The sequence below is a fragment of the Lathamus discolor genome, chromosome 6 (genome assembly GCF_037157495.1).
Source record: "Lathamus discolor isolate bLatDis1 chromosome 6, bLatDis1.hap1, whole genome shotgun sequence".
Lineage (NCBI taxonomy): Eukaryota > Metazoa > Chordata > Aves > Psittaciformes > Psittacidae > Lathamus > Lathamus discolor.
In genome coordinates, this window is record NC_088889.1 from 53688974 (window position 1) to 53711414 (window position 22441).

General features: G+C 37.5%; 1 protein-coding gene across 6 annotated transcripts in view; it reads left to right on the plus strand.

Moving 5' to 3' along the window:
* KCNQ1 (potassium voltage-gated channel subfamily Q member 1) overlaps positions 1 to 22441 on the plus strand; it is a 358327-nt gene that overhangs the window by 27704 nt on the left and 308182 nt on the right. For all 6 annotated transcript variants that reach the window (XM_065682779.1, XM_065682780.1, XM_065682781.1 and 3 more), the window contains exon 2: positions 13879 to 13969. In XM_065682779.1, coding sequence (XP_065538851.1) covers positions 13879 to 13969 — 91 coding nt within the window. The remainder of the gene's footprint in view (positions 1 to 13878; positions 13970 to 22441) is intronic.

The following is a 22441-nucleotide window of genomic DNA, read 5'->3' on the forward strand; positions in this document are numbered from 1 at the left end:
TTTTGTTGGTTAAGAAGAAGCCTGTTTCTTCTTTACCGTGGGAGTGATATCATTTTAACTTACGCTTAAGTGGGCACGTGTCTCTGTGCCAGTGTGGGCAAGGCACAAAAACTTCGTGAATCACTTTTAAAAGTTCAGGGATTGTTGTTCTGGGTAAAGGAGCTTCTCACTGTAAAGTATAATTGGGCTTTTGATTAAAGTCTATTGCTGAGGGAGTTCATGACTTCACGGCTCAGAAATTAAATATTTTGTTTGCTAATGTGCCCTACATTTCTTTATCTGCAGTGCTAGCATTTCCTGAGCTGAAATGTAGGTCTGGAGCTAGAATTCCACTGAAAAGAATATATTTCCATTACAAAATATGGTTCTTCCATGAATCTGTGTCAGAGGTGGATGATATGAAATTGACCCTTATTCTCAATTAAGAATTCACATCAATGGATTTTGTTAGGATACGTCACAGTAGCATGACTTTCTTATGGTGATCTCACTTGGTATGTATTGAGTAATGAGACACAGTATGTAAAAGGAAATCTGGAAATGTGAAGTTTTGCAAATAAGTTGTCCTTAGGTTCTTTTTTTGAGACCATTTGTAATGCCCTCCTTTCTAAAAGTGATTATTTTATGGGGAAGACACCTTGGGCATAGGAACTTGGTATTTATTTATTCACTTATAATTTTTAATGGTTGTGGCCATTTGAGCAGCAGGTAGTCAAAATCTGTGCCACCATCTACAGTACTTTTTGAATAAAAATTAAGGAAAATATAAATAATATCTAAGAAATGTAAAAGCCAGAGGTTTGCACTGGTATCCAGCTTCTGGCACTCAGTGTTGCTTCATGTGGTAGTTGCGCACAGACAGCCCAGAGCAGGAATATAACCAGGCAATTGCTTGGAGAAGAAAAAAGGGAGTACATAGACTGAGAAAGTTCCCTTCTACTTTTTTTTTTTTTTTATTTTAATTAAGCATATCCTGTCGGCTGGTCAAGAAATTAATTCTGTTCCATCAGATTATGAAACAAATGTTATGTGCTATGCACGTTAGAGATATTTTGTTATTTTCCCAAATCTGCTGCCAAAGTCTTTCCAAGTAGAACAATGCTTTTGTTTGTACTGACGAAGGTGAAACTGCATAGGAAAGTATTCTCCAATGGCACAGGTGCCGTTTCAATAATGTCCGTAATCAAACCATGTCCTTCAGGCTTACGCTGTACTCCTGGCTTCTCTTCTAATGCTGTTTGGTGTTACTGGTGTTCCTCAGCCTTCTGCAGATTTTGAAGTGCTTTGTGTCTTTAAAAACAATGTTAATTATTGCAGGTTGGGTTTTGAGATTGATGAAGTGTCATCAATCTGCCTGCATCATCTGCCCCGAAATTCTGAACTCTATTGGACCTTCTTAGCCCGTTCTGAAAAAAACACAAACCAACATAAAAAATTAAGTTGGGCAAGCCTGTTGCTAAAATAATTTTGATATAAAAAATAAATATTTCATTAAACTTGCAGTTTAAATAGGAAGATCAATAATTTTTGTCCTTTGTAATTTTCTCTGTCTTGTGACTTGCAAGGTGACTAATGTCCTGAATATCATACTTTTTACCTCTTAGTTATTGTAAAATTTATTGATTAGCACAGAACAAGATCATGAATTGTCCACCTGGCTGTAGTTTATTAAATTCAATAAAGATTGAGTGGTCGAGAGCAATTAGCATCTGTAACTGGAGCTATGTGTTCAAAAGGTGTTTTAAGTTGAAAATCTAATCCAAAGAATGATGGCTGAGCTCCTGCATGATGAACTTACATGGAAATCTGGTCCTTATGTAGAAGAATTTTATGGGTTACCTGAGGCACGTGAAGTGTAATGGTTTAATTATGATGCACTTCCAGAAGTGCCTTCAAAATATTAGACTGCTTTTAGTAGCTTTCATTGTAACTACACAAATCCTTGTTTGTTAAAAAGCAAAGCAGAAACTTTCATGTTCTTGACAGGCTATTCTATGGTACCGTTTTTCACTCTTCAGCTTTCATCTCTGCTTTTTTAACTCTCAGTGCATTGCTGCCAGAATCTACAGGATGTAGTTCTAAACAATAAATTCCCCTGATTGAAAACTGAATGAGTAGAATTAATAGATATCATGAAATGAATGGCTTCTAGAGAGTATCTTACTGAATATTGTGACTGGCATCCAGTTATGCACATGGAAAGATGTGCATTTACTGCAGTGTCACATAGGTGGATAATCTTGACTCTGCAGTTTTCTTAGGGTTTTGGATACTGTTGCAATGTTGTTAATACTCGTTCAAAATGTCTAGCAGTTTAGGGCCAGGAATAGTATCTTAAAACATAATTTTGCCATGAGGTCATACATTACTCAAATGGATGTTTTTAATTTGTTGGCAGATCATATCAATACATTTTACTGACACTTTCTAAACATACACTTGAAATGGCAACTTAATATCAAGGGCACTGAACTTTGACAAAAAATCATCATTTTATATTTCCTGGCAGTTTAGCCATGAAACAGTGACTTCCCGGAGAGACCTCTTCAAGGTCTGCCTCTAATAAAGGCTTGCAGTCTTGTACTTAGTTTTGTGTATTATGAATTTATGTTTATGGTGACTATTCATTGCAGAGTTCCACGTAAAAAACTAAACTACTTAGAAACTTACTACTAAAACTACTTAGAAATACACTTTAAAAAGAAATATGCAGTATGAAATAATATGTACTATGGTTTAATGCCCCAATACTTCTGGTATTTATAAAGCTTAAATGAGGTGGAATTCTTTTGAGTCCTAAATGTAAGTAATTCAGTATTTTTGACATCTTAAAGTTGGAGATGTACTGCATGCTTGCCTCCATGTAATTTAAAGAAGTTCATATTCAAACATTTATTTATAATGTCAGGCCTTGCAATGGTAACATTTAACTGAAATTTCATTTATTATTCAAGTCAATTAATGTGCCATAGAATTTAAACATTTTTTTTTTTGCCTTTCTTCGACTTGTATCACTGTTTTCAGAAATGTGCTCCATGATGTTAGCAAGAACTTGTTAGACGTAGTTTGAAAGCCTTAGTAAGAACTGGGACAGAAATCTGTGGCTTCTGTCTGTGTTAACACAGGAATAGTAGACTGTGAAGTGTGTTGTCTTCCATGCACTGCAATGTTGCTTCCTCATACTGCCTTGCAATGATGTATCGGAAGTATGAGAAATATTGGAAGATCATAATAATCCTAAACTAAATTTCATAGCTAAGCTTTCCCTGTTGTTTCCAATGAAATTACACTTTTGAGCTGGAATCTGCCCTAAGTGAAACCCAATTTCAGCAAGCATTTATTGAAGTGCTCAATGTCCAGTTGAATTCAAATGAGATTAAGTGCATGTTAAAGGATAGTGTCAAATTACAACCTTAAATGGTAAAGATTAGGAACAATTCTTTTTAAGTTCAGGGAGATAGACAAGCATAACAATGTTCAGAGGGAGTTTTCATCCAAGGCTTTCTTTGCTCGGTTCTTTTGATTGCTTCAAAGATAGTGTGATGGACAGCCTAAGCAGCTGGTCTACACGAGTACACTGACCTTTCCCACCACAGTTGCTGCTAGTCCTGAGACATCCAGAGTTGGGAATCTTAAGAAAATACATAAAATCTATCCATTGGAATGCTGAACCTGAGATCTCATTCGCAAGTGGAAAATGGCGTTTACACATATATCAAAATATTTGCCAGCTCCTTATGGAGATAAGGTGGTGTTGTACACCTGGCTTTAAAGGGACTGGTGCTAGCTTTCCCTTCCTGAGGCTGCGGGCCACAAAATGCTGCCATCTCTCAGGTCTCGTTCTCATAAATGAATTTTGAGAAACCCTTGCTCCTGAAGTTACATGACTGAGAATTTAAGATTCTTCTACAAAATAAATAGGGTTTCTTTATTTTGCAGCATCAAAAGAGCTCTCAGAAATGTTTAGATGCTGCATGTTTTTTTAAGTGGAAGCATGATGTTTGAGCCGCTGAAGTTGACAATGGCAATAGGTACTCACATGCTAATGCATTTTTTCTTGTATAATGTTACAGTAAGTATACTTTTATTTACTGCTGGTTGGGGATAACACTGTAAATTAATATACTAATGTTTATAATATAAACTACAATTTTTATAGCTAAATGTTGTGATCATTGTTAAGTGGGCAAGTCTTTAAAAATTCCAACTACCGAAAAATTTGTGGAGAGGAAAAATAAAGGGCATGTCTGGCAGCTTCAGCAGCGAGACCATTACTGAGCCTACAGCAAGGTTGTGTGTCCAATTAATAGCTGAATTTTTGTTACTTATGTAGAGCTACTGTACTGCTGAATAGAAGCCCTTCCTGTAAAGTTCAGTGCATTAAGCATCTTACACCTTTGATTACTCCATCTTAACTTTTCTTACAAGGAAGTTCTTTGGTAGTTGAGTGTACAAGTTTGAAGTCCTATTTGAAATATTTTGGACAGTAAATCATTGTATAATTTAACATGGAAGCCTCAGAGCTGACTATGATATTCTTGAACACTTTTCTTTCAATGCTACTTTGTTTTCTTTGGGGCAGAGGATTTTACTTTTTTTCTTTCTTAATTGTATTGCTTTCCTTTAGTATCCTATTAGGATTTCATCCATTTTTTAATGTTTGGTACATTGGCTGACAGGTATGGCTGGAAAAGACAAGTGAGTCTAAAGTCAAGCAAGTCTTCCACTTAATGCTTCAGAGTTTGCCTAATTTCCTTCCACATTTATTAGTTCATTTTAAAAGATGCTAATTTGCCCTGTGAATCTGGGTTCACTCATATCCTCAGCTTTCTATGGTCACACCACCTACGGCTGCTGCTGTAGACTGGTAAATAGATTGTTGGAGGAATGCTACTGATATACTGAAGTGTTAACTTTATTATAAAATGAGTATTGAGCATTTCTGTATTTTCTGGCATTTACTTAGAGAGACTGTTGTATTTACAGAAAAATTCTGTCACTGTAAATGTAAAAAAACTTCCTGTCACTTTCATTCTCTTCCTCTAGGGGCACTTGAAAATTTCCATCATGCTTAAAGCAAACTGGTATGGTCAAGCTGCATAGCTTCCAAGCAGTATGTCTCTCCTCCATCAAACACTTTTTCCTCTCTGGAAATGGAAATATGTCTATCTGCTGAGTTCTTCTGCTTTCACCCTAGGAATGTTAATGTGTCATATAGATTCTCTTCCTTTCTTCAAAGCTGTGATGCATTAAGCATGCCATGTTTCTCTCCTAGAAAGGTGCAGGAGAGAACTGAATGTGGAAAAGCTCAAAATAAGGTGGCAATACTGATTTCTGTGAAAGCATCTGTCAACTGTACCTTTAGATACCTTTAGATAATTAAGAAAGAGGATTGTAATGGAAATGGTGGTGAGAGTACTTATCGCAGCTTCAGATCTTTCTCATGGTCTTCATTTTACTTGCCAGCACTGATGAAAGTACCTTTCAGACACAGTTGTTTCAAAAGAAAGGAATACAAAAAGGCATTTGGGGGATCTGATGAGGGGGTAGGCCAGAGTTGCTCGTGTCTGGTGTCACTTCAGTAATATCTAGAATAAATCAAATTAAGCATCTATCCAGGTCAAGGTATGATTACTTCTTACCCATTTATATGCTTATGTATCTGTGGCTTTTTAGTTCCCATCACTGTTTCGCTCTATTCACAACTAAAGATAAAGGATGCTGCCGAGAATGTCAATATTATCTTCCTCTTCTGGTGGATTTTTAGTGAGCTAGCAATATGGTATGTCTTTATGGAACATACAGAAGAGTAAGTCCTGATTTCTATTGCAATAAAATTAGTATATGAGTTTAGGTGCACTATTAAATAAGTTGTACAACATTGTGGGGTACTGCCACTCTCCTTGGGTGTGAAGACAATGTTTCCTTTATTCTGCCTTGGTTTACTTCTTTGGTGTATGATAGGGTTCTTACTTGGTGTAATGGTTTAACCCCAGCCAGCAACTAAGTACCACACTTGGCTATGTGCCATATCCAGAAGCTGGTTACTAAGCAAGCATTCTGTGAGCTGAAAAGCTGACCGAGTCTAGTTTTTCTGCAGTATTATGGGATGCATATACTTAAGAAGGCATAATACAATGTCCTTTGGTCTTTAATTGGGGAGGAAAAGTGATTTGTAGTGGTACTGCTGTGATGAAAGTAAATAGGAAAGCAAACAAAAAAAGGGGTAATAGATACAGCCCTTGAAAATGCTCTGCCAGATGGAACTATCAAAATAAAGTCTATCCAGCCCAAACAAGAGAAGCCATAAGAAGCCGTATTGCTTGTTTAGAGAAGTATTGTGTATTTAAGGAAAGTAATTTCAAGTTCATTTAAGGAAATAAAGGTACAGATTTTATTTAGAAAAATTTATTTAATTTAGCTTTGATAACAGCAAAGCAGTGCAACAATCTAAGCTTGGCAATTTTTCAAATACTGTCTTACAGAGTCTCAAAACTTTAATATTTTTCTTTTAATATTTGGATACTAAATTATTTTGAACTCTGCTGCCTTGAATCTGCTTTTACAAGAAAAGTGGAATAGTGATGTAGTGAGCCCTCAGACGAGCTGTATAAAACTCCATCTAGAAAACAACTTCTGCTTCTATTGTGGCACTCAGTTTCTAGAACATACCTATCTCCTATCTTTTTGTCCCTCTCATTAAAATGAAATTTATCTAATAAAAAGGAAAATCCTCCATTACAATAAGAACAAACCATTTGCTTTCAGTTGTGGTATTTGACTGATGAATTGCCCTAAGCCCCTGTTCGCAACTTGTGTTTGGTTTTGCCTAAATCTGTCTATTGTGTAAAATAAGGCAGATGTCCACCCTCATTGTGACAATAGCGCAGCGTGAGGGAAGTTTAGCCTCGGATCCTTTGGGGCCTTTTGAGGGATGTTACCTGTTCTTTTGCTGGTATTGCAACCGCCAAGTGACTTGGCCTCTGCAGCTGAAAAGCTGTGGTTCAGTTCTGCTTATTGCTTGTATGTAGGATTAAACCAAGTGTAGGCTGTATCTGGCACTGCTGCGCACCTAGAGATGCGTCCTGTGGTGTGTTAGAGCTGCAGGCAATGGGTGCACAGTAGGTGAAGTCTTTTGGAATATGCTGCTGGATGATACACTTCTCTTTGCATGATGGGGTGCTGCAGGACTGGAGCAAACCTGAATGTGGAATTGAGAGAATGAGGACAGCACACAGGATTGTACTGGTTTCCTAAAGGTATTTTAGAGTCATAAAAAGTGCGGATCAGATGTTGCAAACAAAACAAGCTCTAAAAATTACATCTTGTTTGTTGTGTTTCATCAAACCACCAATAGTTAATCTTTCATTGTTTTATAGTATATTCACTGCATTTTTCTAAAGTAAGAGCACTAATGAAATTTCTCTTGCTAAGCCTGAAGTGCGTCTGAAAAGAAGTGCAAAAACTCTTTTGATTTGTAGCACTGGGTGAATTCCCCATTCCTTTCCCCACTGTGCCTGTGCACTTACTCCTTGCATGGCTGCCATGTTGCTGTGTCAGGATTTCATGTTAATGATCAGACACACTGGAAGCTCATTATGAACGATTTGAGGAGCTCTGATGAATTTTCTGCACTCCAGTGGTTTACATCTCTTGGGTCATGTGCTTGTTTCAAATGTTGCATATACCTTTTCCAGTTTCTTACACAGTACCTATCATCTTTTTCCTGTTCAACCATGCCTATTCTCAAAGGAACTAATACGTCGTTGCAGGATGCAATAACACTGCTTTTTGTAAGCAGTTAACCTTTCCTCTTGAAGCATCTTGACGTCTGGTTTGTGTTTCTTCTGCAATCATACCCTTTGCCAAGACCTTAAATGCCTTTCCTGCAATAATTCTAATGCTGTATCCTAAATGATTTTTTGATTCGTTTTGTGTTTTGGTACACTGCCCATAATTTAAATTATTTTTACAGACTCTAATCTTCCAGAAGAGCCACATAAATGTGACAGAAGCCTTGCTTATTTAGCTGTATAGCTAACCTGTTTTTCTTGGTGTCAGGCTGCCCTGTATTATGTATGATCTTTCTTGTACAATAAAACTGCTTTCTCAGATGAGAGCTAGAAGGCAGAATTTCTTTGACAAGGAGTGAAGGAGCTGGTTAAAAAATATGCCATTGTTTCCTTCAGGAAGCACCAACTATACTTTGCCTTGCGGTTGGAACAAATACATATTAACAGGAAGCTCGATCTGATAGACCTTAAAACTAACGCAAACAGAGCATTCACACTTTGTCTGTTACAGTTTTTTTGATGGCAAGTGATAACTGAGAATAGTGATCTGTCTACTAGCTTGACCTGTGTAGGACATAGCAGAGAGAAAGCATGTGTTGTGCAGGAAACTCTGTAGACAGCTCCTGGAGGGAATCATGCTTCTCTGCATAAATGCAAGTATACTTCCCCTTCTGCTGGGCATCTTCATGCCACAGGCAGGCTGGAAGATGGGAAGGGGCTGTACTCTTCCTTCCTTCCTCTGCCTTAAAAACAAAGCAGAAAAAGATAAGACAGATCCTTAGAGGAAAACCATGCAAAAAGCCTGAGATGCATGGCTAGAGATTTAAACCCCCACCTTTCTTTTTTTTGTTATTAGGAATAAATTACTTATAGGTTGCTGATCTCTTCTAACTCCATGCTACAGTAATTATTTTATTTATTTATGTGTATTTTTTTCTTTCATACTTTGGCCTGTTTAATGGATCTAGACCCAAATTAAAGTTTATGTATTTTCAGAAGTTAAATGATTCTCTCCTAAGCAAGTTAGCTGAGCTGGTTAGGCAACACAGCTAATGCAGTTGTTAAACAATTTTCATTCAAGCATTAGAGAGCTCACAGATATATTCTGGAAGAAAAATACATGAGTTTCAAGAAGTTTCAAAGTTGGTCCAAGGTATGGGCAAAGATGAAGAGAAGTACAGAGCTCCTTCATTCTAATTAGGGACCTTCACCAGAACATTCTCTTAAAAACAAACACTTTTTTTTTTTTTTTTTAATGGAGGAAGTGACAGAGGACTCTGACGTCCACCAGTTGTATAATTGAATGCTCATTAGTCTTGTATTAGTAGACTGGCACTGTGCTCTGGTAGTCTGTAGTCATGACAGAATAAGTGTCTTTCCAGGGTTCAGTTCAGACTTGCTAAAGAGTTCAGCATAAGACTTATGCATACAGGTTATTTATTTGTGTGAATTTCATTAAGGATAAAAGTTTTCTCTGCATGGTGAAATCCCATTTCCTTTTTTTAAAAAAACAACCCTATCTGAGTTTCTCACTTTTAAAAGACATTTTTACTTGACACTATGCCTTCATGATGATCCCATAAGCCAAATTCCTCTCCTGTATTACCTTCTTGGCAATGATGTTTATCATCTAGAGTCCTTTCCTCTCTCACCTGTCTTCCTCCACAAGTTCTACCTATTCCAATTCTAACTTCTACATGTTTTTTATTTTTTTTTTTTTTTAATTTTTTTTCCCCTCAAGCAATCCCAAAATGCCTTGAATGAAAGAACTGGAGCCTAGCTGCAGTGTGAAATTACTTGATATGGATTAGTATGAATGTTTACCTAGCTGCACCATGGAAGTGACTGTGTAGTACTGTGTGAGGTGGTTAGGGACTTATGTTGACTTGTAGTAATATTAAACCCGTTGGGTTTTTCATCAAGATTTTTCTGATGAAAATTAAGTAAGAATAATTTATCTGGCCTAGAATGGAACAGAATATATGACAAAGTGAAAAAGTGATCTCCTGTCTTCATTGTGTGTCTTACCTGAAGTTGTCAGTCTAAGTGCTCACTTCAATAGTTATTTTTGTTGCCTGGAAAGCTGCATGAAAATGTCCTTTTATGATACCATTGACCTTTGTGTTCACCATCTGAGAAGTAAGTGTCAGTATATGTTAGCTATGGAAATGAAATATGAAATAATGGTGCTGTTATATGTTTTACTGAACTAACATGAACTGGATATGTAGCAGCATTACAGTTTGAAAACTGTGATGATCAAGATAAGAATCTGCCCATATTTAATCTGCACAATCATGTTGTTCATTCTCAATGTCATCTTTCCAGCTCCTCGAAGCTGTATGCTTAGAGGAGGCTATTTTTTACATATTTTTTTGTACAACTTTCTTTACCTGTGAAACCCATCACAGTTAAAAGCTAAATATCAAAGCACGTATTTACTCTGTAAAAACCAAACAAAAATCCCACAAAAATACAACCAACCCCCCCCATGAATTACAGGTTTGGTGAAGAAGTTGCACAGCTGGTGACTAATCAAGTGTGTGACTGAACAAAGCTGTACTTTCAAAGAAAGGCAATCCAGTTGCCCAAAAGTAAAGTGCAGACAGAGGTTCAAGAAGGAGGTTTAGGTAGAATGGTACCAAAGACATAGAAGAAATGAATTTTTTTTTTTAAATTTTCAGATTTTTTCTTTTTTAAGTTTCTGTCATTTTCTTCAGTAGACAGAGAGGATGAACTGCAACAAGGCACTGACCTCAGGCCAAAAATAAAAGAGCACAGATCCAGAAGGTATAAGCTAAAATAGTATTCCCTGTATGCAAGGGCACTAATAGTTGGATACCTTCAAGATTAATAGCTGTAATGAATAAAAGTTGTTTGAAAGTAAAGAGCAGACTTGAGCAAGCTCTGATGTGACACTGGACAAGGAAAAAATGGCTTGCAACATTCTTGCTGTTAAAAGAAACATAGAACTGTTAGACATGAGTTAACTACAAAGCTAAGTGGTTTTGAGTGAATCTGCTGATGCAGTATCTGTGACATATATAAACAGGCAAATGCTACTTTGTAATCTGGGAAAGGCAATATGAAAGACTTCCCGTGGTATCACCTCATCTCTAATGCTTACTTGGCCCCACAATGTAGGAGTTAGATTAGAGTTGATGACAGCCTGAACTCATCGCTTGGCTTCCTTTCTTGAAGATGGTCTCATTTGCGCATTGAGGATAAACAAGCAACAAGTTTCAGGAGATTAAAGATTGCTGGTTTCCAAGAGACTCAGCCTATCTGACTAAGAAATATCTGACTAAACATCTTAATTTTGCTGGGGATAATGTGTATTTGTGGGTATGAAGGTGTCTTGTGCTTCAACCTGGAAAGAGCAAGACCATAAATTTCAAGAGGTTTTTGTGGGGGTGGAAAAAAATTAGTAAAATTAGTAAGCCTGAAACAGGTCTGTGTGCATGAAAACCCATAAAAGTAAGTAGTGCGGTGACTGGCACTTGATGCAGTTCCTGTGTCAGCCTTCAGTTTCACTAATAGTAACAAGCAAAGAGATTTGCAAACAATTTACCCTAAGTTTATTTACCTGTCGCTTAGGCATACAGACTTCAATCCTTATTAGGTTCTCTCACACACCTTCAATCCTTATTAGGTTCCCTTTAGTTGCATTTGTTTTGGAAAAGTGTAGAAATGGGATAGTCTTTGCTTTGGTGCCCTCTTGTGGGTTCATATATTGGATATAGTAGCCAAGGTACACTTCTAACAAGTTTACTATCATTAGAGGGTATAACAAATATTAACTGTTACTGCTCAAGGTGTGTTCAGACAGCTTGCACCATCCCATGCAACTTGTTCTTTGCTTTGAACTGGCACTTCCATGCATGTTGGACCTTTTGTCCAGAGACCCTTAGCTGCCTCTATATAACTGAACCCATATTATGTTCATGTTGTCATGTGTATTGGTCTTAAGCAATTGTGGGAACATTGCAGATAAAAGGGCTGGACACTTGGGTAATATTTATGTTATAGTTCAGATGACTGGCTCATCTTTGCATACCCCTGTCTGCACACCTCCCTTCTATTTAAGAATAGCTGGAGTTAAGAGATAGAAGGTAAAATGAGATGATTTTAGAGATAAATCAGAAACACTCGCATATTCATACTTTGCCTAGGGAGAAGTATATTATCATGTGTGTTTGTGTTGATATATGATAATCTCTTCCCTAACTTCAGTTCATTATCACTTACTAATTTGATTTTTGTACCTAATTACCTCCAAACCTCCTCTCCACAATTTTGTAATGTTTACGGTATCAATTGTCTGTGTGTGTGCACTGGACTCACATGGCCTTTCAAAAGATTCACCCAATCAAGTTCTCACTTATGTGAAAAAGATAAAGGCTCTGCCAGTTTGCAGCCACTGATGGTTGGTTTTAATATTTCTCCTCTTGAGCTCAATTTTAGTTATTACGTCAATTTTTTTTTTGTTGCTGTTTTTTTCTAAGGGGAAAAAAAGACCCCTGATTAACCATTTTGGAGATCTGTAACAGGGGACACACAATGATTTAGCTGCTGGATTTTGCAGCAGGTTTCTGTCAAATCCAAAGGATTGGTATTGCTTGTCTCAACAGAATTGTGACAAATATCCCTAACAACTAGCTCTGTGTTTAATAAGTGAATGTTTTAAGTCTTGTTCACTGCTCTTGTCATGTTTTAAAAAGAAACATGTAGTTGTTTGGGAACTGGAAGCTGCCTATGCCAGTGTATAGTGGATAGCATCCAGTTCAAGTGTTAAATGTTTTGCTTCCCAAATGCCTTATGTTCCTTTAGGGCAAGCAGCAGTCCCATGGGGTGGTGGGTACAGCTGAAGCTGCTCAGGGAAGGGGTGTGAAGGCAGAGGCTGTGGGGCTGGGCTTTCCATCCTTGCTTTCCATCTGAGGGAAGAGGCTTTCTTGGGGGCTACAGGCAGTTTGGCTGAGTTTGCTGCAACTCCCCAGCAGTCCAGAATCTTACAGACACAGAACCATTATAGGTTTGGTGGGACCTCTGGAGATCGTGTAGTGAAACCCCACTGCCAAGGCAGGGCCACCTACAGCAGGTTATGCAGGAATGTGTCCAGGTAGGTTTTGAATGTCTCCAGAGCCTCTTTCAGTGCTCTGCCACTCTCAACATAAAGTAGTTCTTTCTCATGTTGAGGTGAAATTTCTTGTGTTTTAGTTCATGGCCATTGCTCCTTGCCCTGTTGCTGGGCACCACTGAGAAGAGCCTGGCACCATCCACCCGGCAACCACCTTTGAGATATTTCTATGCACTAATGAGATCCCCCCCCACCCCAGTTTCTTCTTCTCTAGACTAAACAGGCCCAGCTCCTGCAATCCCTCCTCATGAGAGGATCGGACTACTGATCATCTCTGTGGCACTCCACTGGATACTCTCCAGAGAACCAGGAGCCTCTCCTTAAGGACTTACCTGGGCAGGGGGGACCAGGGAACAAACCCTTATGTTTAGTCTCTATCTCTCTCTGATAGTTGGTTTGAAGTTTTGTTACACCTAGGTTATATTTCAAATGCCAAATGCTAGATTTTATTTATCTGTGGCCTTTTGGGGATTGGTTATAAAAGACAGTGTGGGCAGAGGCTGTTAAATTCTGGTTTAGTTGGTTTTTCTTTTGCAGTTTATTAGAATTTGGAACAGCAAAAAGGCAAGTATTTGAAATATGTTGGGGGTGGGGTGATGATTCAGCTGTAGTGGTCCCTACAATGGAAAAGAGCAAGGAATGTTGTTTTCTGGAGGGGCTAAGAAACAGCAAGGTTTAGAAGTAACTAAAGCTGATAGTGTTGTGTGGTTTCATTTGTTGACGTCCAACCCAAAAATTTAGTGTCTGAAGAGAAATAAAGTCCCCAACATGAAGCAGGATCACTTAAACTTAGCAGCTGCGTTTTAAGATAATCCAATACAAATGACTTGTGTGTGCATACAGATAATTTGTAATGACATAATAATCTGACATCCCTCTAGGTTCTTATTAGACTGTTACATAAGTTTTTGGGGTTTTTTTAATTTTATTTGTCTATTTTATTTACAGCTTCCTTATTGTGCTGATATGCCTTATCTTCAGCGTGCTTTCTACAATTGAACAGTATGCAGCTCTCGCCACAGGGACGTTATTTTGGATGGTACGTATGTAGATGTTAAAGCCATTGATGTACGTTTGTTCTTAATGTGCAAATTCTGATCTCATGAGCTAGTACCATATCTAGCAGAATGTTCCTTATGGTTGAATTGACAAGAGGCTTTTCTGCTTTTCCCTAACAAGTCTGTGAAGCCAAAGAAATACCAGAAGTCATGGTAGCACAAAACTCTTGTATGGTGTATACTGAAGGCATCTGTGTGGTGTCTAACTCACATGGCTGTTCTAATTAAACTTGAATCCCTTATATTGCTCAGTTTAATCCATTTTTCAGTCATACTGAAGGCCAGACACCTCACCATGGGGGGGGGGGGGGAACTAAGTGGAAGTCCTGTTTTTTAGCTGATGTCAGATTTGTCTTTCTTTCACAAGTGGAAAACTCATGTATTTTCATTGCCTTTAGGGTTAAGACAACCTGCTCTACCTGTCATACTCAGTTTGCCTTTATTAGAGAAAGCGTAGTTACCTTTTGTTTATAGTACACTAGTGCTACAACAGATACGTGGCAAGAAATGTTCTGACAGTATTACTGTTCTGCCAGCTTGGATTACATTGGAGAGTTTTAGTTTTGAATTTCAAGAAGCATGGTTTTAAACATACAGAAAATTTATATATTTGTTCTCAATGTATGTCCACGATAGGGTACTCCCTGCTAAATCATTGATTTGTAAATAAGTGACCATTATTTTACTTGTAAAAACAGTGACTGTATTGAGAAAATGCTAACCAGCAATTTAAATGTTTGTTCAACATTCTTTTAGCAGTGCACCAGTAATATTATTATGTATGATATCATTATTAGCAGGAAAAAAAATAACTTTAAAACCACATAAATTATTATATTTTTTTGCCATTTTATCTATTCAGTATACTAAGGTTTTATACCTAATATGAATAACGTAAGAATAAGAATATATAATATATATTAATTTGTCAGTCATACTATTCCTAGTTAAGTTACCTTCATGCCTGGTATATTACTTTTAACTGACTTGGAAGATATTTGAACTCATAGGTGTAACTTCCAGGTGAGAGAGTCTATACAAGCATTTCTTTTGTTTTGTTGTTTTGTTTGTTTGGCTTTCTTTTTTTTTAATCCATAACTATTAGTTATGGATACTTCTACCAATTTCTGTGATGAATTTCACTTGTGGTGATATCTCATTTATCTTTGCAATATATCATAATGTTTTACATGTGTGGGTTTCTTTTCAGTGAAATAAATTCCAGTGACAGCATCACCACTGATGTTTTCTTTTTTCCTTGAAATCATGCAGTCAGTTTTGTATGTTCAAACTGTATGCATTATATATTGTCTGCATGTGTGTAATACGTTCAGTGTAATATGTCTGAAGTGCGTTCACGATTACATGCAATGTATGTAATATCCATTATGTATTGGGTGTCTGGTTTATCTTTCTAAGTAGTGTGAATCAGTGTTTGTATTCTATATCATGAGAAAAACTATGGTCAACTTTTAACATTGAAGTTCTATTATAATGGTTTCTTGGGAATTCAGCAGTTATTTGTTTGTTCAGTAATGGCATATTCTGTTATTATTTTCATAAACGATTAACTGTGGTAATTTTCAAGAAAATTAAGGGGCTTATGGTGACCACAGCAGTAGATAGGCCAATGTGTTCTCTGCTCTGTCCAGTTTTGGGTGACTTTCAAATGAGTTGTGGCACCTTGCAACACAAATACAGATGTCAGAATCTGGTTCTTGTTAGTGTCTACCTAGTAAAATTTCCTATTTTGTTCTTATTTCAAGATTTTACTTTCACCTCTAATGTATCTTTACAAGCAGTAAAAATGAGATGTAACTGAATTGTTGAAGGGGGGAGTTAATCACAGATGACTGTAATTGAAGAGAATCTGTAAAATGCGAAGAAAGTCTAACAGCATATAGGGATTAAAAAGCAAAACAGGGAAAAACACAGCACAAGCTTCTAACCCAAATAGTGATGTAAGGAGACTTACTAAAGCTTAGGAGAGCACTCTTTCTACTGCTTTGCAGTAGGAATTAATTTCTCTTTTTTGTTTGTAGAGGGCCTTTTACTTATACCACAATAATAGTTTTAATTTGGAGCCACACAATGAAAGTAGGTAACACTGACATTTTAGGTGAGCTAAGAAGGGCAAACAAATACTGAGAGAAATCTCAAAGGAGCAGCAGTGTAGCAACAACCTGCCAGGAGAAGTATGGGGATCTTGAGGAAGGCTTTTCTGCTTGGGTTTAACTGGGACAGTGAGAAGGAGGGTATCTTTGGCCATGTAGAATTTTAAGTTTCTAAGACCACAAATCATTCCATGAAACTTGAGTTATGTTGCCTGAGTATATGCTCTGTAAGATAAAAATAAAGTAACACAGATCTTTAGCAATTTCTTTTGAAGATTATAAAATCGAGAACCTTTCCTTACATGCATTCGAAAGGGAAAATTAATGAAGCTTTCTCAAGAACAGACTGCCTTTTATTTTTGACATAGTTCCTTATGTAGAGTAGAATTCTCTCTAAATGAATTATACTTTGTAGTGCATCAAATGTAAGGCCAAAGTACTTAGTGGTATCAAATGTGCATTGTCATGCTTTGAAATTTTGCCTATTTCAGGTGTGTGGACTTCTTGTAATTTGGTGGGAGGGAGACTTTGACCAGGTAGCCATAGGTTTAGAAATGCAGTAAGTGACTGTCATGCTGATTGTCTGGAAATGAGTGCTCAGAGTTAGCATGTGTGTATGCTGAGCTGAATAGCCCCAGGGAGCAAATCTGATTAGATGAGCTTACTGCATGGGCACTGGAAATCTGATTCATCTTGAAAATGAAGTGGAATTACTGTAAAAGCATGTGTATGTTATAAGCAAACTGCTGTTGTTACAAAATCCATTCTACAACTCACTTGTGAGTTGCATAGCATGAAAATGCATGTTGGGAAAAGTACAGAATCTGTTCCCCTGACTGCAAAAATATTCAGACAAGACCCTTGAAAACACAATTAAGAGCTGTACTGCTTTATATCCTGCAGGTAGCCTAAGTATTTTGCTCTGACTGTGTGAAAGATCTAAGCACCTACACAACTTCAGCAAAGTCTTTTGAAACCAAGGATACTGGTCACATTAAAGATGGAAGCTGTGTGCCCATTTTAATGAATAAGAATCTTATGCTTCAATAATATAGTCATATAAGATATTACAATGACATGAAAATAAGAGCTAAAAAAGTTGTTGAGTTTATATTATTTGTTTTTTATTTTGCTTGTTTTATAATAGTGCCTCCCACTACTAGAGGAGAAAATAGAATATATGTTATCAATAATTTTACAGCTTTTAAAATGCTTCTATTTTTCATAACAAGAAAAATGCAAGTTTAACATTGGAAAAATAAACAGGGGAAAGTTTATGTGTTGCAAGTGGTGTTCCAGTTTTAGACAAAAAGCTTACAATTAGCTGCTGAATCTTTCTCTACTTGTCACCTCACTTCACAAGGCAAAGAGCCTTGATGAAAACTATACCTAAATGCGGTTGTAATGGGAGATTAGGAGACAATTGTCCTTTTGTTAGTTTCCAGGAAGCAGGGAAAACTGTTTAAATTTGCATGTGTTTATCTTTTTTTCACTAGATGGTGCTGTTGGAGGGGTTTGACTCCAGTTACTCTTTGGCACTTGCCCAGTGTGAGCTGAAGTCTGAGCCAAGACTGAGAAAGTATTATCATTTTGAAGGGTGTATGTACACTTGGCCCATTTAAAATACTGGTGCGGGAGAGCTTTTGCCATGACTCATAAAGCGAATGTGGTATATCTGTGTAAAAATTGATTTTGAGACTATATTTAAACTATGGAAAAATGTAATTCAGAGATGTATGCTCCCAGAGAGGCCATATTTTTCTTTTATTTTCATAAGCAAGGATTTTATGGTGCCAGAACACAGCAGAATGCTGTTATCTCAGCATGATCTAAGAAAATCCAAGTGCCTGATCCAAGGGGATTAAATATTCTGCTGAACCAAGGGATATTTAGTGTGTCTGAAAAAGCTATTTTCTGGTAGGAATCTCATTTCGATATTGATTCCAACAAAGAAAAAAAAATGGAAGTTTATGCTTTTATAATGAAAATATAAGCTCTTTCCAGCTTTCTGTTTCCTTTTCTACTTTAGCACTTCTTGCTGAAGATATTAAACAATTTTTAAACATTAAAAAGACTATCAGTTAAGATAAATGGTAATAGTTCGGGGTGATCAAAATGTACATTATTGGCATTGAAATTATTCCTGCTGTTAAGAGAAAGTGGCATAAAGTTTAGGCCTACAAGAAATCTAGATTTTATATCTTTTTTTTTAATATAATCTTTAGTTCTGAGTATAAGCCTTAGGTTTTGTTTGCTGGAGTGTCTTGGGGGTCTTGTGAGAAAGAGAAAAATACCCATGGCTTTTGATCCTGAAGATGGTTTTCACAGAGAACAAATGGTTCAAATAGTTTAAAAGTGGCTCCAGCATTTTATTCTTTTTTTTCCTGATTATCTTCTTTGATTGAGAAGGCCAAGGCAGAGACTTATGATCTGGACACTGGTGCTTTTTCATGCTTTAAAAAAATTAAATGGGATTGATATCTGTAAAGGATGCCCAGTGATAGCTTTATAGACTGATCTAGTCTACAGGCTCTCTCTAAAGAACAAGTGTAACTGAGAAAGTGAAAATTTGTCTTTGTAGCCTCAGTCTCACCCAGAGTGAGGTCAGCTGGTGTAGAAGACATGTGTGGTGGACTTTAATCCTTTTCCTTTGCTGGACCTGTAGATAGACCTGTCAGGGGTTCACGCCATTGATGGCTGAAGCTGAGAATCGCAGCTTTCATTTAATGTCAGCTTCTCTACATTTTAGTTTGTAGTAAACAGGCCAAATGTGATTCGAAGGTTCAGGAAATATGAATAGAAATTAAAATCTCCCTTCACCGTTTTAATTAGGGGATAGTACAGTTAGTAGCTGAAACAAGGAGCTTCCTCTATCTGAACCCAGGTGCTTCAGTCTGTGGTTCTGATGTTTGTAGCTGGGCTGGCACATAATATGACTGCTTCTAATCTGCTTCTTTGCAAAACCAGCTGTGATGGTTTTAAATGCTGCTGGTAGTAACATCTTAACTTGTTCCAGCTGTTTGCAAAGCAATCCCTTGTCAACTCCCCTGTTCTGTATAGGAAAATTATGTGTTTAATGTAAATGTGATGTTAAAGGGATATAATTACAGAATCACCGAATCATTAGGATTGGACGGGACCTCTGGAGGTCATCTAGTCCAATCTCCCCTGCCAACGCAGGGCCACCGAGACCAGGTTGCACTGGAGCATATCCAGGTGGGTTTGAATGTCTCCAGAGAGGGAGACTCCGTGACACCCTGGGCAGCCTGTTCCAGTGCCCTGCCACCCTCAACGTAAAGAAAGTCTTCCTCAGGTTGAGGTGAAGCTTCTTCTGTTCTGGTTTATGGCTACTGGTCCTCATCCTGTCACTGAGCACCACTGATAAAAGGAGACGTGAAATGAGTCACTCACGTAAAATGTCTATGTAGCATGAATGTACTTACTCAGTTGTTTCATTATCCAGTCTAGATGAGTTGCAACAGAAACAGAAGTTCATTAGATATGACTTAGAGGCCAGTTCAAATGACCAGTTCAAGAGCAATACAGTTTGTAGGGCAAAAATAATGTCATTCTAGAAGTGGCCAGGGATGTTACAAAAGGCTAATTTGGTTCAGAAGGTTGTGTGAACATATTTTTAGTCCCGCTTAAATTCGGCTTTTATGTCCATTCTGGAGAGGTCTGAGGAGCCAAATCAGATGCTTCTGAAGTGGAAGTAATATTGAATGGTCTGTTAGGGACAGCTGAACCAATTTAATGATATGGGCTTAAAAAAACCAAAACCAAACAAAAAAAACCCTGACCAAACCCCGAAACAAACACCCCCAAAACCAACCAAAAAAACCCCTCACCAAACAAATAATCTCCCCCCTCCCACCCCAACCAACCAACCAAAAGGAAAAGCCAAGCAAAGCCTGTAGTTATTGTTTGGTGTAGATGAAGCCTGACCTGAAAAGGAATGCCAGGAAGGAATGAAGAGGAGATATGGAATAAAACTATGCTAAGACTGGTAAGTGAAAGATGAGCTGGTTTTTATTTTCACATGTGCTGAAAACGGAACACTTGTAGAAGGGAGCTCTTGTTTCCCTTTTACATCTCTAGAGGGCAGCATTGGACCACACTGTATCCCATCTAGGGTGGCTGGATTCAGACCTTGGATGGTGTCCTGAAGTAGATAAAAATATATTTCGGAAGAACTATTAATAAAGAGATGTTTTTTCACATAGGCTTGGTGTATTTTATATGAGTAATCAACAAAAATAACTCTGGGAGAGGGAGGTGGAAGAAAAGGGCTGTGTAAATGTTGCTGCCAGGGACAGCTCTCACTGCTTTATGGTTGTAGCCACAAAATTCATGCTGTTTGGCCTTACCTGATTTCTCATCATGTGGATGGCTTTTAAAAACAAAGTGAGAACAATTAAGACTTTCAGTGGAGTGAACTGGGCAAGTATTTGCATGGAGGAGAAAAAAAATAGATACTAAACATGTTAACACACTAAAAAATTTCCAGTATGTTATGTCCTCCCAGGTATGCTCATGCTATTGGCTTAGGTGCTTCCTTTTCAGTGGGGGAAAAAAAGAAGTTAAGATAAAAAGAAGATAAACTTGGATGCAGAAAATTGGTTATTTCCATTTCTGCCTTTTCTAAGAACTATTAGGGGAAAAAAAAACCCAAACATCCTCTTCTTGGATTTCTGTACCTGGATTTCTGTGGTGGCATATATGAAAATGAAGTCTGCAAATACATCCCCGTAAGTAAAGGAATTGGAATTTAGTATTTATGCCCATGGTACATTGGGATGAGATGGCTGTGAAGCACTAAGCATTTATCGGGGCTCAAACTCTGAAGATTAAGACAGACTCTGGGAAGAGTCTTCCTGAAGCTTAGGGTGGAGCTGGTGACAGATTGCAGGCCAGCACAAATCACTGGTGATAGATTGGTGCCTTCTGCTGGCTGCTTGGTGGCCTACATGATCTGACATGATGATCTCCCTCACTGGCAGCAAGACTTAAATGAACACAGTATCCACTTGTCTTTTTATGCTAAGCAAGCTTCACAGCTTTTCATAAGTGAACTACAGTAGCATGGCAGTTTTCAGAAATTATTACCATTATTATCAATACAATTACAATTCTTACAGTAATTACAATCTATATTGCATGGAGTGTTTTGAAAAATAAGGGAATGTGTGCCCCAGAGCTGTTAGTAGTTCACCTGTTCTAAAGAGGTTGTGTTTGCTCTCATGGATCACATAACATACTAATGTTTTGTTTGCAATGCAGCTACAGTAAAAATAAACAATAAAATCTGTTCAAAGGTGTGTCTAAGAAAATGTCACCACTGAAAGAAGTGTATTTCATTCACTGTTACATCTATTGTTCACTTTTGCCAGGCTTTCTACTTATGGGTTAAATTTTGACTAAACATCTCTAGGGTGTAAATCCATGTCAAGCTCAGAACCTTTGCTGGGTAAACTCTAGAAGAATCATGGTAAGCATATTTTCTTTGAAATGATGCACATTTTTCACTATTTAATATTTTAATAAACAAGCAAGGTACTAAAAATTCCATCTTGGAAAAACAAATTTAAAACATTAAACTTGTGAAATACTGGTGCATAGTATAGAGCCAAGCAGTGAAAAGAAAGATTTTTAAATTTAGAGTTTATCTGCTTTAGTGTGTAATGTTTGCAGTGACAGGTGTTTCCTTTATGCTTTGCCCAAATGTCTGGAAAGTAGTTTGTCATTAAGTGCTACATTCAGTGTGTATCTCAATTTCAGTATAACTGGAGGGTCTCTGGCTTTGTTAGGTCCTTGTTTTCACATCTGACCTCAGCCAGCTGGAGTCTATTGTTTTAAGCGTAATGTAACAGCTGACATAACATAACGGATATCAAGCTGAAAAACTGAAACAGTGCAGTGAACTGATGCAAAGAGAGGGGAATGGGAGGAGTTGGGGAGGAGAGACAGGGCAAAACTAGCTTCATGATTCAAAGTGGAAACTTGCTGGCTTGTTTTCCCAGGGGGAATTAGCTAGGAAATAATGGGATGAGTCTGTTGAAGTTCTATTTGCAATTGATTACATATGATAGACTACTGAGACAGGTTTGAGTTTGCCAGCTGTCACTAGCTGGTGGCTCTTGAATGGCTTTAAGTGGCCCTTGGTAGGCAAAACTGGAATAAACTCCGCAGGTGTGGTGTAATTGTAGTGCAGCAGAGCAGTGAGTGCCAATGCCTTAGAAGAAAGGAGGTTTCAGGAGTTAGTAGAGAGAAAGTAACTTAAATTGAATGCATTAAGAATTTTACTTTCCTACGTTGGATTAAGTGGGTTCAATTAACTGG